The 20342-nt window shown below is 30.4% G+C and overlaps 1 protein-coding gene across 1 annotated transcript in view; it reads right to left on the bottom strand.

The window, feature by feature from the left end:
* Nucleotides 1-20342, bottom strand: part of LOC107437416 (phosphatidylinositol 4,5-bisphosphate 3-kinase catalytic subunit alpha isoform) — a gene marked incomplete at its 3' end in the record, with an annotated part of 52244 nt that overhangs the window by 19615 nt on the left and 12287 nt on the right. Inside the window, 6 exon segments of the mRNA XM_071178024.1 lie at nt 729-835; nt 4229-4397; nt 7773-7876; nt 10262-10609; nt 11756-12223; nt 16774-17001. Of these exon segments, the coding sequence (XP_071034125.1) occupies nt 729-835; nt 4229-4397; nt 7773-7876; nt 10262-10609; nt 11756-12223; nt 16774-17001 (1424 nt within the window).

Below are 20342 nucleotides of genomic sequence, written 5' to 3'. Positions count from 1 at the left end.
TGAGGGGGGGGGGGTCTTTAAGCTATTTTAGGTTCTTGTCGATTTTCTTGTTATATATCTATAACAGGGCGCATAGCCCAATTATTCAACAAAAATAAACACCTTTTAAGCACCTTTCATGCACTCAAACAATATTTTTAAGCACTTTAAAAAATATATCACTATTATGCAGGGTAGGAAAGTTTTGGATAATTTAGAGTTTTATCTTGCTTTAACTGTCATGTCAAAAACAAAAAAAAACCTTTCGGCATAGTTTTTAACAATTGGCAAAAATCATGAAATTTCGAATCATGTAAAACGAATGGCATTTTCACACGCTACGGACTGACAATAGGCCGAAATAGATTGGGGTTGAATTAATTGTGAAAACGTTGAACAGAACAATTTGAACTGTGTCTTTTTGCATAATTCGAAGCGAAAATCAACATAGTAAAAAGGGAAAATTAAGCACTTTTTAAAAACACCCAATGAAAAAAGCAACTTTAAGGATTTTCAAAAAATTAAAATCGAAAATAAGCAGCTTTAAGAACTTTTTAAAAATGCTACGCACCCTGTATAATGAGGTGAAAAATTTAATTACCTCCATAAAGTTCGGTTTTTCATTACTGAAGCGGTGGGGGGTCCCCAAAGAAGTTTTTGCACCGGGCCTTGAGTATTTCTGTTCATATTCAATTTGTACTTGGAGGCCCATAAATTAAAATGTTATAGTAATTAGAAAACAAACTTACATAAGATCTCCAAGAACATGGTTGCTGTTAAGTGGTGATGGAAAATTTTGTAAAGCTTCTAGATAGTCTGCCTGCTGAACTTGCTCATACAGAAATTTAAGCCTTTCCTGAAAATATTATGACCTTTTTTTAATTTTCATCTCATAATAAAAATAATATTTCAAATTATTATGATTGGTTTAGTTTTTATAAAAAAAAAAATTTCTTTTCATGACAGAGATTCGAACATATCCTTGTCACCCCTCGAGTTATAATTGTTTTTACTTATTTTTTAAATAGGTTTAAAAATCAATGAATGTGATCGACGCATCACCTGTGTGAGGATGCAGTACACAGAAACGAGAGCAACATCTCAAACGTGAAGGAAGCAGGGTTCACCTAGTGGGCCCACTTTGAAAAAACCCGCGCAGATTTTATTGGGTGGGCCCACCTTGAAAAACCCACTTGGTGGTTTTTTTTCACAAATTGCTTTTTTTAAATTTGGTTGAAAAAGAAGTATCTCCTAATACTATCATTGGACACATCGTGGAAGTTAACAAATATTTTAGATATGTGCATTAAGCACATGGATGGGCAAATGAAAAAACACTGCTTGATGCCCCAATGACCAAATGATACTAGGTGGAGTTCATATTGCGACTGCGTAAAAACTTTTGCTAATAATTACCATTAACATCAAGAGATTGCTCTTGAACATCAAAATGAATCTAATAATATGTCTAAAATATTAAATAATGTTGAGCTTTACCAATAAACTATCAATTGGAAGAAACAGATATCAATTGTTTCTGAAGCTTCAATCAGAAAACATTTCACTTTCAGAAGCTGTTGAAATATGAATTAACTTACTATCATGTGATGAATTAGAACCCCATATACATTTTGTAAAAAGATTCCATCAGGCTGCTCAGCCACCTCATTTATTAGCATATGCATACTGGATCTCGAAACAAGGGGACAATTTTTAAATGATGAACAAGATCAATTAGCAGAAAACTGTCTTTTTAAGCATCACCCAGAATTTATGCTACGTGTTATGGCATTTAAAATTTCCGATCCTGAATACTTTCCAAAATCAAGGATGCTTGACACTGTTATTCAACAGTTTTCATCAAAAAATAGTGGAAAATTATGACATAAATAAATAAAATTTCAAGCTCCCACAAAATTTCTGCCAATTCTTTTTTCTTTACACTCAGCACCTATCGAAAGACACTTTTCAACTTTCGCTTTGGTCTGGAGTAAACTACGAAATAGATAAACCTACAAAACTCATGAAAGGGTATCACCATCTAAGAGAGAAGTGTAGACACTCTGCTGTATGATAATAATAAGAAATAAAAAATCTTTTTTTTAAGTTAACTCATCTGCTGACAATTTTTAACTATTTGGAGAAAGTTTACCACCATTAAAAAACAATTAAAAATTAAAATATTACTTTCAAGAATTTTTAAATATTATTTTTAAGATTTCATTTGAATACAATTTATTTTTCTTCTTTCAATCATGTTTAAAAATATTGAAAACAAACGAATTTTTTTTTTCTATTAAGTAATGAGTTAAACAACAATTAACAAATTTAAAATTTTATTTTCTGGTTTTAAAAAAATAAGTTAAAACTTTTTATCTATGCTTTATTATAAATTTACGATTAATTTGTTTTTTGAAATTATAAAGTTAAAATTTATCTAAAAACGCAGTCTTTTTTTTCTAAGGTTAAATATTCATAAAATGGAACAAGTAACTGATATTCTTCATAATTATAGGTAATTTTTATTTCACTTTCTATTAATCGTATTATAAAAACATGGAAGATCAAAATATTTATTTCACTTGAATTTTATTAAAGGTAAAAGTCAGATGAAATTTTAGTTTTCTTATACAACACTATTTAATAAATAAAAATATTTTCATATTAAAATTTTAAAGTTTATGAGCACTAATAAAAAAAATCCAATTTTTCCCAGGTTTTTTCAAATAAAACCCAATTTCCCCCGGGTTTTTTCAATAAAACCCGGGCGGGTTGATTTTTTACAAACCATGGAAGGAAGAGACAAAAAATTTGAAATATCAAAAATCATTCGTTCACATTAAAATGAAAGAGAAAAGATCTGTTTGCATACTTTTTAAAAAATATTTCATTTATTTTATTAAAATAAAGTATTATAAGAGAATAGTATCAAAGATTTGACTGATGAAGGGAAATCAATGAAAGTGACTCAAAGTATCTACAGCACTTCTTGTTTCAGAGTGAATTTTCAAATGGTAAAAATCATTCTCTCAAAATAGGTTCCACAAACATTTGTACATTTTGAGGAGGTTGCGTTCCAACCATCAAGAAATTTGAGTTAAAAAAACCTGTAACAATGGACCACTTTATGCATAATCATAAATTCTCAGATAATATACAAATTTAATTGCAAAAACAAAATATTTTAAAATGACTGATAGATTTTTATTATTTTGAAATTTCTTTCACAAAACATTTTTTTATTTTAATACATTTTTAGTAAGTATTTCATTCATTTGGACACACCAAACAAACGTATTTGATTTTTATGCATGAATGTATTCAACAAAATTTTAAACTAAACAGAAAACTAGAAACAGGGAGTATTTTTACTTACTACCAGAAACTTTCACTGGTTACCAACATTTTTTCAAATTCTATGAGCCCTGTTCACAATAAAATTAATGAGGATTATTTAAAATAATATTACAGGGTGCGTAGCCAAATTATTCAACAAAAAATAGGCACCTCTTTTCATGCACTCAAAAAATATTTTAAGCACTTTCAAAAATATCATAATTAGGAAGGTTTAGAAAGGTTTTGATATTCAATGGTTTTATCTTCTTTTAACCGTCATGTCAATAAAATAAAAAAAAAATAAAAAATAAAAACCTTCTGGCATTTTTTTTTGACAATTGTCAAAAATCATGAAATTTTGAATGGTGTCAAACGAATGGCATTTTCATACGCTACGCACAGATTATACGGCCGAACTAGATGCGGTTGAATTAATTATGAAAACGTTGAATCAAACAATGTGAACTGTGTCTTCTTGCATAATTCTAAGCGAAAATCAACATAGTAAAGGAAAAATCTTGTTTTGAAATAGGGAAAATTAAGCACTTTTTAAAAACACCCAATAAAAAAAAACACCTTTAAGGGCTTTTAAAAAACGAAAATAAGCAGCATTAAAAACCGCTATGCACCCTGTATTATTATCCTTGTATATTTTACATACAGGAATTTATAGGACGAAAAGCGTATGATTTGGCCTAGCTACATAATAAAAATTTATCCAATAGTTCCTCTTGAGTTACTTACTCGAATAGATTACTTTTCAAGGATTTATGTATTTATAAAACATACTCATAACTTTCCCAATTTAGTTGCATGTATTTCTTCATTACATTAGTAACATAAATTATTATAGTTTTTTTTCATTTTTTATGATGGCGCATTTAGACTTAATAGGCAATGAAAAGTCACATACTTTTTGTGTGTCGTCCTTCCTCTCTTTCAAAATGTCTGTGAGCTTAGTGAGTTTCTCCAGGGCTTCCACCTGTCTCACTATCGACTTTAAATGAGAGCCCATGCCCCGACAGTATGCTTCAAGCATCAAGCCAAAGCGAGTGGCAACAGATGGGTCGTGTATTTCTGATCTGCAATCAACACCACCTCTTACTAACAAGCACAACATTTAATCAACAAAAAGCAAGGGTTTTTTTTAAAAACATTAAACATACCATAACTGGTCAAATGACCGCTTAAGAACTTTTGGATCGAAAATGCACTTATCATCTTATCATTTTTACACATTTGACTTTTTATAACAATTATATACAGTTAGTATTCTATTATTATTTTTTTAATATTTTGTTGGTTTCGAACAATACGTGTTGTTTACTATTCTATTATAATACTATTTCTACCACATTTGAGCGAGAGAACAATTTATTGCTTTATAAGGATCAGAAATGACGATGTAATGCGTGCTCAGCGTATTGCACTTGATGAGTTGCTCATTTCTGCAAAGACTGTTGCGTAATGAGTTCAATAAGAATAACTGTGAATTCAAATTTCAAGAAAATTCTTAAAATTTTTGATTGGTATTTTTTTATAAGAAAAAGTAACAAAAACTAAATGGTTTAGTAAGTAGCATATATTTTATTTGGATAGCTTTACTCCATTTCTAACTGACTGTTAGTTTTCACCCCCCGGAAAAATGTTGAAACAATCAAGACACCACAAATTCTAAGAAGAAATAATATTAATTAAAAGAATAATTATAATTCTTATAATTATAAGAATTATAGAAATAATAATAATTAGAAGAAATACGTTTTCAAAAAATGTACAATGAAAACACCCTGTATATGTATAAAATGCGTTAAGCAATGAATTAAAAATTCTTATTCTTTGTGTTGGTAATACATAAAAACTAGCTATATACAATTTTGCTTAATTATAATACAATTTTTTTAGTTTATTTAATTCCTAACATCCATATTTCATACATTCAATGAAGAAACATAAAGTCCGGTTATTTGTCCGGTTATGGTAGAAATAGGTATAGATTAAGTGTTGGTATGTTTAGTGTTAAGAAATTTTCTTTTCTCCATAATTTTTAAAAAAGATAGGTTTTTTTTCCTTTTAGAGGAAACCCCAGTATTTTTTATTTTCATACATTAAGTAGGCAAGTAATTAGTTAAATACACACCGTTTCTGCTGTTTGTCTATAGATACATACGCTTTTAAGTCATTTTTCATTATAAAATTGATATATGCCCCACTTTACATAGTAACATTCAAAATTCTGAATTTACTTCCTTATGAATAAAAATTCTAATTGAATTTTTATTATAACATACAAGTTAATATAAACTAAAATTTTGAATACATAAATCAAAACAAAATTACAACTTTTTTAAATGAAATTCATCCCTTAAAAACTAGGTTTTCTAATTCTGCTTCATTAATAAATATTTAAAATTTCTTCCTATATAATTCTATTTAAAATTATAAAGCATTTAAAAATTTTACAAGAAGTTTAAATTCCGCATGTTATTTAAAACTTTAGAAGTTCTAAAAACAGGTTAACGATATTGTTTTGTAAGAAATCATACTGTATTTTTTATTTACTTTTTAAATAGTTAATTTGCGATAAAAATCTTTTTACCCAAATAATTTTATAAGTATGTGATTTTTTTATTAATCATATAAAATAATATTTTTTAAAAATCTAGAATTTGTGCAGAATTATCGAATTATTTTCGTATACACACATACATTTTTACTAAGTATACACACATACTGATACTTACCCATTTTACCCCACAATAAATTCCAAAAATCTTTAAAGGATAAATCATGTGTTTTCTCTAAAGAGATACCGAACTCTTTAATAATCTATTTAACATTTAATTTACATAACTTTTAATGTTCCATAATAGTTTGAGAAAAACAGTATAAGTAAAATATTTTGTAAATTAAAAAAAAAAAAAAAAAAAAAAAAAGNTCTCTAAAGAGATACCGAACTCTTTAATAATCTATTTAACATTTAATTTACATAACTTTTAATGTTCTATAATAGTTTGAGAAAAACAGTATAAGTGAAATATTTTGTAAATTAAAGAAAAAAAAATTATTTACTTTTGATATTTAAAATTATTTAACAATAAGAAAAAAATGTTTGCGTCTAAGATTTCACAGAAGATAATAATTTCACATAATTTAGACAATTTAAAATTAGATGCTTTATATATATATAGTATCTGCTACATTTTAGATTTTCAAATTCATGACTTTTCAAGACTTTCCATGACTAATTCCAAGAATTTTTCATGACTTAACGAAGTTACTATTTTCTTCGACAAAAACACAACAATAAATTTAAAAAAGCATTATAATAACATTCACTGAAATGATAGGTATAACCAAAACTGTTATACTCTGCATCTTCATATTTATAGATTTTAAATTTTAAAAAAAACAGAGTAAAGAAAGAGTTGAAGCAATAAAATAGCTGAAAAAAGTACAAAAGCGATAATTTTTTTTCTTTTTTTCTGCAGAATTACATTCTAAAGATACTTTTCTTGTTCATCAGAAAGGAAAGAAATACTCCTGATTTCTCGGTTCTCATTTCGGAATAAAAAATTTCGTCAATGACTAGCTTGCTTCAGCTAAAATTTTAAATTGATAAAATAAAAATAATACTAAAAATTCTGAAATCACAGAAGTTTAAAAGATAATTCACTCTCGAAATGATGCCCTTGCTTTCATTTATAAAAAGAACACCACAATTTTCAAAGAACATGATAAAAACATTTTATATTTTAATAAAACATGACTGTGAGTGGGGATTTTGTTACATATTCAGACATTCAAACAATTGGAGGGAAGGGTAAAATCCATTTTGAAAATTAGATTTTTTGTCAACTTAAATCCATGACTTTCCACGATTTTCTTTAAAAAAATAGTTAAAATCATGACATTTCATGACAAATTTTGTCCAATACCGAAATTCATGACTTTGCAGGTGCCCTGTTTATGTGAAAAATAATGCATTTTAAATAAAATAGCTTATAAATGTATTTGTAACTTTGGAATTTTATTCTATTGCTTAGGGGAGAATTATTTCTTTCTCAAACAGTCCGCTTCATTTTTTTAATAAATTGAAACATTTGTATTCCAAATATGGAACTTTATGTAGCAAAACTGCAATATCTTAACTTCTATTATCTTAAATATTACTACAAATCAAGGTTTCCAGTCACATAGCATTTAATTATTTAACTTAAATTTCATCAAACTGATTGATTCCTGACTTGAATGTTCAGCTTTAACACATATACAAATTGATACTAATACAAATGACTCAATTAATTAAAAATAACTATTGTAAGTTAATATAACTTTCTTATACCTTGTTATTCAATATTCAAAGATACTGAAATAATGATTATTAAATTATTAGACACAATAAACCTTTTAAACACCAAACTGAGCACTCCAATAAATGTTCAGAAGGGGCTTACTTTAAATGCCAAAAGAAGAAGTGACCAATTTTTCTATTTGAAAGTGCTCGTCGAAGTAGAAGTTTGGCTAAATTGTTGTCAAAGTATGATTCATATTTTATCACCTGAAAGTCAAAATACATAATTACTTTTTGACTAACTAAATAATAGAAAAGAAAATGTCTGTGATTCATTTAGAACATAATATACCCCTGTTATATATAATTTTAGGCATAAACTGATAAAAATCCCATCTTATTTCATAACAAACTTGTACAAGTATGTAAAAAGCAAAATGTCCTTGATTTTCAATATTTTATAAACCATAGAAAACCAAAGTTCTTTCCAGAGTAAAAATTTCACAAATATTTTAGAATTTAACTTCAATTCTAATGTGTTAAAACTTAATATCTAAATGTAGAAGAAATACATTAGGGAACCGATTATCTGGAACGATCGGGACTATTGGTATTCCGGATAACTGATTTTCCGGTTTTCTGAATTGCTACAAAAAGCCGTTTTTTTTTATTGTTAAACCCAACTGAAAAAAAATAATATTTGGAAATAATCTTAAAAAGAAGAAACAATGATGAAGTAATACACTAATGATTATTTTCAAAATGATGGTAAGGTAAACATCTTTAAAAAAAGAACAAAAAATCCTAAAATCTTATGGGAAAAAAAAATTTCAAATGGCGGGAAAATTTATTGAAATTTGTTCCGGTTTTTTGGTTTTCCAATTTCCGGATAACGAGTTCCGTACTGTAATATCAAAAATTCTAATTTTGTGTTCATCATTACATCGCCAAAACTTTACGTGTGAAACATTTTTTTAAAAAATAATTTATATTGAAAATTTTCATTATTAATTTTATAACAAAAATTTAAACAATTTAAAAAATTTATTATCCCATTGCTGGAAGACCTTCAAAAATAAAATAAAATTGAATTATTTATAAATAAATATTAAAAGTGAATTATTTATTAAATTAGCACTCGTGACAAGAAAAATAAATAAAAATGCCACTTCAGAGGTATGCATGAAAGCACCTAATAATGAATGTTTTCATTGGAATAAATTCTTTTCCTGCTCCCAGAGTTTGAATTATTAACAGGCGTATTTCACACCAATAAAATCTCGGAGGGATATAGCAATTGCCATTTCACTTTTTGAAAAAGTGTTCAAAACATCATAAGCTCTTTCACATTGTTCTTCCTACGGCTTTTGAAATTATATTTGATCATTTCACTGTTTCCTCAAGAGTTTTCTATCAAGATTTGATTTATTCCTTCTCCAACATAATAAATATTTATGTTGTTGTTCATACAGGTTTCTCCACCCTTATTTTATTTTCAATCTTTACATCTGAATTATACAACTTTCCCAAAGGGGGAGTTTTTATACTTTTCTTCTTGGAAAAGTTACATTTATAAACTTATTTGCTTTGTTAATGACAATTCTATTTAATTAATTTTAGACATGGTATAGTAGGCTTTTTAGTGCGTCTCAAAAGAGAGAATTTCTTGATAGTGGTCTCGAGAAATAACACGATATCAAATGATTCTGTAATTTTTATTTTGGGATGAACAGTGTATTATTTTGATGTAACTAGAAAGGACCATTAAATAAATAAAATCGTAATTATTTTAGTCCAATCTATTATGCCTTTGTACAGTCATAGCTGCCAACATACATAGGGAAAAAATCCAATAGATTTTACGAAATATAAATTTCATGCTAAATATTTTACACATAGGGAATTTTAGGGATTTTTATAGTCATCCAAAACCAGCAATATTTTCCAGTCATGATTGGCATTAATATGCTTGAAATGTTGTGTATTATGCTTACTCATAATAGTAATAGGCACTTCATTCATAAAAAATACTTAAGATTTGATTTTCTTAATTTAAAAAGTTGTAGGTCATTTATGTCACACTAGAGCTGCACAATGAGGTATTGGCGACAGTCTAGAAAACATCCCTGAGGATGATTCGAAGACATGCCATCACAATTTTGATTCTCTGCAGAGGGTATTGCANTGCGAATTTGCCCCCCCCCCCGCAACTTTGCAACGACCTGCATGCAAAGTCGAGCACTTTACGGTAGAACAATTTAACGAGACCAATACTGCACACCCTAGGTCCCTACGCAGACTAATGAAAGTGGTCACGCACCCGCACTCTGACCGTAGTCAGTGATGCCTGACTTCGGTAATCTGCTGGAAACTGTGTCTTAACGATCAGTCCACTGCGGGACTTTAATTTAAAAAGAGAGTTCTGAATAAAAATAATCTGAACATTTTAGGACAAAAAAAAAGAGAAAGTTTTAAACTGATTTCTATAAATGAGTCTGGCTTCATTATATACTAGTAATACTTACTTAAATATTCTAGCAAAGCAATAATCAGTATATAAATTCTATTTCAATAGGGAATTTTTTAAAATGTACAAAATCCACTAGACTTGGTAGCTATGTACAGGATTTATGAAGAATATCTTTTTGATACCTGAACTAACTGCAGCAAATATTGTGACATGAGATCATCTGATAAACTTCTATTCAACCATTGGACAGCGTAGTCACGAACCACTTTATCAGCATATTTGCAATCCAACAGTTCCAGAGCCACTTCTGTGGAGACTTGCGGCCAGTCTTTCAGGAGCATGTACATCTGACACACTTCGTCTCTGCTGTTCCATTTCACGGCTTCCAGAACTTTCGGCAGGGAGTCCGGGAGTGCTCTGCACTCCTTACGCAGCCTGTACAGAAATTCTTTCTCTTGTTCCGATATTTCCGAGAGGGGGTCTCTGGCAATGATTTCTTTCAGAGCCTCAAAATCAGCTGGATCTAATGTCTAAAAGATATTCAGAAAATATCAGGGATGTTCTTCCCTTAAAAATGACCAACTTTTTAAGAATAAAACTATAAAAACTTGTAATCATTTTCTAAATGAAGGAAATAAATAAATATGCAATTTATGAATAAAATGATTAAAGATAATTAAAAATTTTATTAATTTTCAGCTTTTACAATCTTTTGAAATTGTATCGTCATAGTCTGTATTATCGTAGAATCGACAGATTGTCTGAAAGCAAATACTTACGCCTTCGACACTATTGTAGACTATATTTAAAATAACAAAATCTACACTCATTTAAAAAATACAGTCAGACCTCGATACAAGGTCAACCGCATATAAGGTCACCCTGCATATAAGGTCACTTTTCCAAAGCCCTGGCTCTCTGAATAGGAATTCTTTGTCACAGATTATTGGATATATGGTCAAGTTTTAAAAATCTTTATCGCTTATAAGGTCATTTTTATCTGAGGCGAGGGGAGCTCTTTTCTAACAAAAGCCTATTTAACTTCCTTACAAGGCAATTACCCCTCTCCAGTCCTAGGTAAATGTTGTAGCCAACGAACAAGCTACAATTTCTGAAATTGTTTCACAAGTTGTGGACAGTGAGGACAATGACAGTGATCTTGAGACTGTAGCTATAACCCAAGCGGAAGCCTTCAAGCCAATAAATGTCATACGGAATTTTTTACAAGCCCTGGGGGAGCTGAGGAACATTTTGAGAAGTTACAAAACCTAGAAAACATTGTTCGAAAAATGCAACCAAAAACGAGACAGACCTGCATAAATGATTATTTTAAATAAGGCATGTACACTTTGAGGATATTTGTAAACAGCTTTATTTTAAATTTTTTTTTTTTTAAATCTAACTTTCTTTAATTTTTTACTAATTCTGTTAAAATTTATTGACTTAAATATTTAATTTATGGCCGGTCATTTTCGTTTGCATTACCATTTTTAAAAAATCATAATGTGTACTATTTACACGATTAATTACGAACTTCTAATGAAACGGTTAAAAGGTCTCCCCGCTTATAAGGTCACTTTTGGCAATGTCCCTTAGGGTGACCTTATATCGAGGTCTGACTATAATTAATTTATCTTAAAATGAAAAATAGAGATAGAGAAAAAATGTAATCATACCAATTTGTCCTCCCGCTCTTCCAGTTTTGAGGCAAAGGATGCATACTTTTCAATCTGCTCCGTGGAGGGGTAAACGACGGGGCTGCCAAATCTTTCGAACTCGAGTTCCAGGCAAGGAGAGTCCTTGTTGGGATTGGATCCCGGCGTGCCGATGGGGTTCAAAAGGTCGTTCTCCATGCCTTTCGGCATGCCCCACAAGTGAACACTGACCCTGTCTGACAGCAGCCTCTCTTTGTAGTCAAAGAGGCTAATGTTCCCAAAGGCTATAGCGTAATGCTCCTCTCTCCTCTTTCTTTTGGATACGGAGCAGACAGAGAGGCAGAGCCTCGCACTCCTCGGGATGTCCGGGAGGAAGATGTCATAATCCAACCACTCTTCCCATTTAGGGTTTGAGAAAACAACCTGAGACGTGTCCTGAGTTGCACACAGAGGCTCAGTTCCATGAAATATTCCTGTTTTAACATAAATCTGTGGGAAAGATCTTTGTTAGTGTTTTATAGCATTTAAAACCCTTTAATTCTTTAGTTACAGAAACCTGCAATCTTCATTGTTTGCACCTGATAAAGTTAATTTGGTTTAGGGGAAATTAAAGTTTACAGATATTGACAGGGTACATACAGAGATCAGAAGAAGAATTCCAAAGACTATCCAAGGAGTCTAAAATTTTAAGGACTTAAAGTTATCACTTTTACACATACACTTTCCAGTTTCAAATATTTTAATAAATCTTGTTAAAGTACAAATGTTAAAGATTAACAAAAAAACCTACCGATCTTATATTTTTAAATTTGAATACATAAGAAAATCTAAGGCATTGCATACAACAACAAAAAAAAAATGACAGTAAATTATTAATTAAGTTTGCTTGTAATGTGCAAAATTGAAATTATTTGCTGTTATTTTTTTTCTTCTAACTCTTGCAATTCAATTTTTTTTTCTTTTAAAGTTTTCTTAAACTATTAGATTTTGACAGCTAAGTCATATAATTTAGTTTCCCTATTTGGACAGCAAATTACGTACTTAGTAAGTTCATCTATGCAACACAATAATCTAAGCAGTTTCTAAGGACTAATTTAGAAATCTAAGTAGTTCCAAGTACTCCTTGGAGACTTTTTTTTTACAAGGAGTTTCTAAGGAGTATAAGAAGTCTGTATGCACCCTGGATATTGAGTTTTGTAGAACTTTGATTGTATTGTAAAATATCCAATGTAATAAATATTCCTTTCATTTTTCAAGCAGTACATGTACAAATGCTTTTAGATTTACTCTACAAGAAGAATAATCATAAAAGAAATATCCACACAACAATTTTAAGCAAAATAAGATATTCATTACTTTAGAATTTAACATCTTTTTTTTACAAAAGTAATTCTGTTTCTCGGTAAATAAAGAGTTTTACAATTAAAACTGCAACAAAGCAATTTTTTTCAACAGTTAAAAATTACTTCAAAAATTTTTTTAACAGCATAAATGTTATACATATATATATAAGTTCTTTAAATGCTGGAAAAAAATATGTTTAGTCTCAGGTTTTGATCTTTTTAATATTCTACTTTTCTGATTATGTCACCCAACTATTCAGCATTAATAATAGTCAAAATATTATTCTTACAGACTGTTAATGTTTAACTGATTTTGACCAGAGGTTCACAAATACAAAAATTGCAAACTGTTTATTAAAACAACATTTGACAAAATTTTATAAATTGCATGTTACAGTGTAAATTGCTTTTAGTATAAAAGTTGAAAATAAAATGGTAAGATATCATACTTGACTTATAAAAATTATTCTGTAATGATTAAAACATTATGAAATGTGCTGTAAGAAAATTGTTTCCATTGAGATTTTAAAATTAAAAAAAAAAAAATTAAATAAATAAAGCAAAAATAACAAATCAGAGAAGAAAAAAAAACAATGCATCTTTCTGCAAATTTTGGATACAGGTCATGGGACAAGTGGTAAAATTGTTTTTAAGTTCATTAACCAACTCATGGAACTAAATTATTTTTGGCATACTAGTTATTAAATTCTCAACTACACTCATTTTTTCAAAAATGTCACCAAAGATAATTTTTTTATTCTGCTACATAAAGATGCTTACAAGTCATTTCGTGCAGATGTTGTTGTGAATGAATGGTAATTAAATGATGACTGCAAATCAACAAATTATCTAAAATTTTGAACTAGGCTACGTCAAAAAATAATCCACAAAGTGTGACAGATTTATATCAAAGCAATAGGCAGTTAAGCATGATTACTGTTTGTCTAAGATAGGTACTCTTCCAGACATTCGTCTGGAGCTGTGGCGGTGACTATGGTAACGAGGTATGATTATTTCAAGTGGGGGTGCGGGGTCCCTCTTTAGAACTGGTTTCGGCAAGAGAAAAGGAAACCTTTTCATCGAAGCTACCCTTCCTAAAATGCCCTCTTCTTGTTTCCATAGCACTAGACAGCTGCAGGCTTTGTGGCGGGAATAGTACTTATCTTAGACAAACAGTACCCTCAGCTTACGTGCGTCAAACCAAAGCAACAGAATTGTTCTGAACAACAACGTTTTTCGACATTTAAATGAGATTGAATCAACAGAAACAGAAGTATGTATGAAAATGAAACAAGGATAAATCAACAGAAATAGAAGTATGTATGAAAATGAAGCGAGGATAAATCATGTTTAATTTTGTGATCTCACAATCCCCATTGTATCTGCTCTCCAACTGTTGAGAATTTAAATCCCCAGGCAAAAGATTATTCCTTCATTGTTTTAAACTTCCTTGTTTGGTGTATAGGAGAATTTCAAAATTTTGTTCAAACATCTTATAGTACAATTCTTTTAATTGCTCAAAATATAATTTAATTGGTATCAGCTGGACGTAAACAACATTAAAGTGTTCAATACAATGAAAAGCAAAAATGCATTTATGATGGAATTAGGAACATTCTGTACTTTATCAAGCTCAGGGGATAAAGCGTTCGCCTTCCAATGAGGTGAACCGAGTTCAAATCCCAGGGATGGCTCTGGTTTGCACCGACCACAGTGCTGAAGTGAAATATCCTCAGTGGTAGACGGATCATGGGTTAGAGTCCACTTGCCGTCAGGCTAATCGTGGGAGGTTATCGTGGTTTTCCTCTCCATGTAACGCAAAATGATGCGGAATTTGTATTGATCAGCGGTGGTTGGTCGATATTAATTCCACATAGAGCTTGCATTGACCACAGTGCTGACGTGAAATATATTAAATGGTAGACGGATCATGGGTTAAAGTCCTCTTGCCGCTAGGCTAACCGTGGGAGGTTCTCATGGTCTTCCTTTCCAATTAATGCAAATGCGGTTTAGTTCTATCAAAAAGTACTCCACGAAGGCAAATTTGTCCCAATACTTGATCCAGGAGTTACCTTGTCTTTTGGTTAGGGTTCAAAATTTCAAAGCTACGGGGTTCAGCATGAGTAGTCGCAAACCCAAAAATTTGGTCGGCTATTCAACGATGGTTATAAAATAAAAGAAAATACTTATTCGAAAACTTTTGAAACATTTACTCTTTATACGGCTAAAACTTCATTAAATGAAATGGGATATATATTGTCCAAACTGAAATATTGCTCTACCATCTATGTCACATGCAAAGAATACATTTATCGTTTCAAAAACAGTTTTCCTATAGACGGATGGATAGTAAAAGAATAAGTATTTATTGGAACAGTATTCCAATTGTTAAGCAAAGTTCGACTTGCAAAAAAACATACCAAAAGTCTTCCGGTTTTAAAATTTAAATGTACAAACCCAATTTCTTGTTCTGATTTATGCTCGTGCAAACACAGTAATGGAGAAAAGAAAATGAATGTTGTGTTGAAGTGGATTTAGACATAGGGTTTAGATCAGTGTTTCCCAAACTTATGACTTTTGTGTAGCCTTCCTAAATTTTTTGTAACGCTGTGTACAACTAATAAAAAAATTTATGTATTTTTTACTATAAAAAAATTGCAAAAAAAACAACAATTGCAAAACAACTACAACTGGCTGTTGACACCACTAATTATTAACTGTTAACTCTGCAAAAAATAGCTAATAGAAAAAAACGCAATCCTAAATTTTCATGGCTAGTTTTGTTTTTAAATAAAATTTTTTGAAATTTTCGTTTGTTGCAAGATATTTTGCATAAGAACGAGTACCCCTGCTAAACTGTTCCTGTACCCCTGGGGGTATGCGTACCACACTTTATGAAACACTGGTTTAGATGATCAGGAGATTTTTCTTAAAACAATGTACCACAATAACTAAAATATGATAATTTATATTAGTTATTAATTGCATTAATTTATATTACAATAATTTTTCTCTCTTACTTTGATTTGGATTGGCATTACATAAGAAAACTTTTTACATGAAATCAAAAATAAATCACCCATTTTTAAAAAATTATAATAAAATACTATTTTTCTTGGTAAGTGCAATATTAACATTGAAGATACATACATAATACGAGGCGCGAAAGTAAGTTTCCCGAAATTTTAAAAAAAAAAAAACTCACACTTTCAGGATCATATTTATTGGCAACAAGTACAGCAATGTTTAAGCTATTTTTCAACATAGCCACCACCAGAATTCACAGGCGGCAGAGTTCTATGACAGAGGGATACAAAAGTTGATTCCACAATATGTCAAGTGCCTCAAATCTGGTGGTTGCTATGTTGTACTTGTGTACTTGTTGCCAATAAATATGATCCTGAAAGTGTGAGTTCTTTTTTCTTATAAATTAGGGAAACTTGCTTTCTGGATGCACCTCGTATTTTATCATCAACATGAAATGTTTCGTTAATTACAAAAAAAATATATCTCCAGATTCTCATTTGAAAAGTATATAACTTAAACAATACACTGAAAATATCTTTAAATTGTTAATCTTGGGATACTACTTTAACCTCGTGCAAACATTTTTTTGTGAACTTTGTGTTTTTTTAGTTAGTTAACAAGCACTATTTAAACATATTAAATGTTGCCTAATATAAGAAAGTTGAATACCTTGTCAACATCTCTAACGTTGACATATGTGGCCCAAAGAATTTTGATACGCAGCATGGAATCAACATTCCAGAGTGACATTGTTTCTTCATTGGCTGGTGGAAGTGGATTTCTGCGTATGATGGATGGCATACGAAAATCACAATGCGGCAATGAGTTGCAAACTCCCTCTTTTGACATAAGCATCAATTGTGGAATTTCACCTTTAGCGATGCACTGTCTTATGTACTGTGAAATACACAATTTACTATAAATCAAGAATGTTTCATATTAAGAACACTATTTTAGAAGACATAAAATCTATTAAATTGAGTAAAAAGTAACTGTGTTTTTTCTGTTTTACTACAGATGACAGTCGTGCAGTTTCTGAAATATTCAAAGCATTTGCAATAGTGATTATCATTGTTTAAGCCCCATTTTAAAAAAAAGAAGAGAAAAGAAAGAGATTTTGTTGAGTTTTGGATATTTTACAACATTTTGAACATGGAAGACCAAATTGTTTGTTTTTGCTCCATTTCACTGCTTTACTTCAAAAGTACACAACAAGCTTATGAAAAATTGCTTACAGCTAAGATGCTCTACAAGAATGTCATGGTTAAAATTGGTGATTTGAAAGATGCTCCAGGAAGGCCCATCCAGATTGAAGGTGGCAGGCTGATGCATTGAAGATCAGTCAACCTAAAGAAACTTGATATTTGGGTTCAAGGTAGTTCAATTGAAGGCACGAATAGTCATGAAACATAAAGAAGAAACAAATGATAATGGGTGGTTTACAACAAATGGTTTTGGTCTTGAGGTGATGAACGACGGTTTATGATTTTAAAAGCAGAACTTCATTAAAAGAACGCTACCAGTGGTGTTTTTTCTATTTTTTTTAAGCTCCAAAAAAGGAACAGAACAAACAATTCGGGTGTGTATTGTAGGCACAGTTTGAACAAAGTTGTCACCCAGAACGCGTCAATTGTAAAAGAGAAGTGTTCTTTCACAGCAAGACCACACACATCTTTGGCAATCAGTCAAAAATTACAGGAGCTTCGGTGAGATGTGTTGCTTTATCCAGTATACTCACCTGACATTGCACTGGCAGGCTGACACTTGTTTTGATCTGTTAAAAAACTCCTTGCGTGAAATAACGCCACATTCAGATGAGGTTGTAAATCGGGACTTTTTTTTCAGTTTTTTGCTAATCAAGTCTTTTTTATGAACCAGGAATTATTAAGTTCACTGAAAGGTAACAAAAAGTTATTAAATAAAAAGGAACCAGGGTTGTCACGGCATTTACTATGTGAGGTTTCTACCATCCATGAAATGTTTCCCCCCCATAGTACTAATTGTTTCTGCTATTCCTGTCAGTGCATATTAAGTCAGTACTGAAACAAGGATTTGGAACAGTGGTAAAATAGTCTTCTTGTACTATTCATTGAAGCACAATATATGTATGTATATGATCATTTTAAGAACTGATGTTGAAATTTGCTGCTACTTTTTTCCCTGTTTCAGAGCACTATGTTGACTCCTTTATAGCACTCAATATCCATCGTCAATGGCTCGACAGCCGAGGGTGGGCCTTGGCTTGGAAGAGAATACATTACTAAGGGTAACCAATAATATTTAGCATTATGTGTATTAGCTTATAACAACATTTTTCCTTTCTATTGCTAATCAAAATATTGAAGTACAATATATATATATATATATATATATGATCATTTTAAGAACAGATGTTCTAAACATTTTTGCAAGGGTAGAAATTTGTTGATATTTTTTTATTTTTCCTATTTTTAGAGCAATATGATGACTCCTTTATAACACTCAATATCCATCATCAATGGCTCAACAGCCGAGGGTGGGCCTTAGTTGGAATAAAAGAACTTATGTTCTGGAATAAAACAACTTATTTTCTCATTTTAAGAGCAGATGTTCTAAACATTTTTGCAAGGGTTGAAATTTGTTGATATTTTTTTATTTTTCCTATTTTTGGAGCACTATGATGACTCCTTTATAACACTCAATATCCAACATCAATGGCTCAACAGCCGAGGGTGGGCCTTGGTTGGAATAAAAGAACTTATGTTTTGGAATAAAACAACTTATTTTCTCATTTTAAGAACAGATGTTCTAAACATTTTTGCAAGGGTTGAAATTTGTTGATATTTTTTTATTTTTCTTATTTTTAGAGCCCTATGATGACTCCTTTATAACACTCAATACTTTGCAAGTATTGACTCAATTATTTTGCGAGTATTGATATAAATTTATTTATTACAGAACTATTTATTTTAGTACAATTATGAATTTTAAAGAATGTAACTGCTTTTAAAAACTTATAGTTGCAGTTAAATACATTGAAGTATCATAGAAACTTTTTTACAGTTCAAAAATACTTTGTGTTACTTCTGTTTTATTAGAATTTAATTTTTTGAACTTTGCCGCACATCAATGTGGGTCACACACACACTCTCAAACAGGCATTAATAACACTTTTGTATTCTCTCCTTTTAAGTGAAAAAAAGACAAATTTCAAATATTCTAACAAAAATGTTTCAATTAACTAGTGATACTTTTAAAAACTTTGAACCAAAGAGACTTTTAAGAGCCCTTATTTTCCAAAATAAAAATTAATCAGCTTTTAAGGACCTTGGTAATATAGAAAGCAAGTAGATTTTAAATATATAAATTAATTTCAATCACATTCATTTCTATGATTAATAAAATACAAAAATAAATGCTTATCTGCAAAAAAAAACGACATTATACAATATGCATCAATATCCACTCACTGCATGCATGCCAACATTGGAGACATAAAATAACGGAGATTTTACTAGCGACATTTTTCAGGCTACGAGTAAAGTTTTGCATGCATAATCATAATGGGAAATAATATAAGCACTTACATTTAGCGAAGTAAAAAATATGTATAAAAATTTTAATCTAAAGATTTTTTTAAACGATTATTTATAATTACTTAAACTATTCTATTATGTAACTGTCGTTGAATGGCCAACCCAATTTCGGGTTTATGATCACTCATGTTCACCTACGTAGCCTTGTCATTTTGAACCCAATCCAGAAGACAAGGGAATTCCTGGATCAAGTATTGGGAGAAATTTGCCTTCGTGGAGAACTTTTTTGATGGAACTAACCTGCATTTGAGTTACATGGAGAGGAAAACTGCAAAAACCTCTCACAGATAGCTTCACGGCAAGAGGACTCTAATCCGTGATCAGTCTACCACTAAAGATATTTCACATCAGCACTGGGGTCGGTGCAAGCTGGATGTGGAATTTATATCAACTTGTCATTGCTGGGTTTCAAACTCGGTCTACTTGATTGGAAGGTCAAAGCTCTATCTCCTGAGCCTTCATGGCTTGTCTTAAACTATTAACACTCAACAACTGGCAAATAGCACCATCTCTAAGGAATAAGAGAAGTATTTTTACCATCCGTGGGCACTTTATCAACATATTTGAAGTTTTTTTTTTTCAATTATGGAGAAATTAGAGAATATACGGGTAAACAGGAGATAATCATAAAATACAGGAGTTCTCGTTAAAAAACAGGAGACT

The sequence above is a fragment of the Parasteatoda tepidariorum genome, chromosome 2 (genome assembly GCF_043381705.1).
Source record: "Parasteatoda tepidariorum isolate YZ-2023 chromosome 2, CAS_Ptep_4.0, whole genome shotgun sequence".
NCBI classification, from domain to species: domain Eukaryota; kingdom Metazoa; phylum Arthropoda; class Arachnida; order Araneae; family Theridiidae; genus Parasteatoda; species Parasteatoda tepidariorum.
Note: the sequence above shows the minus strand (reverse complement) of the source record. Positions and strands in the feature narration are given on the sequence as shown.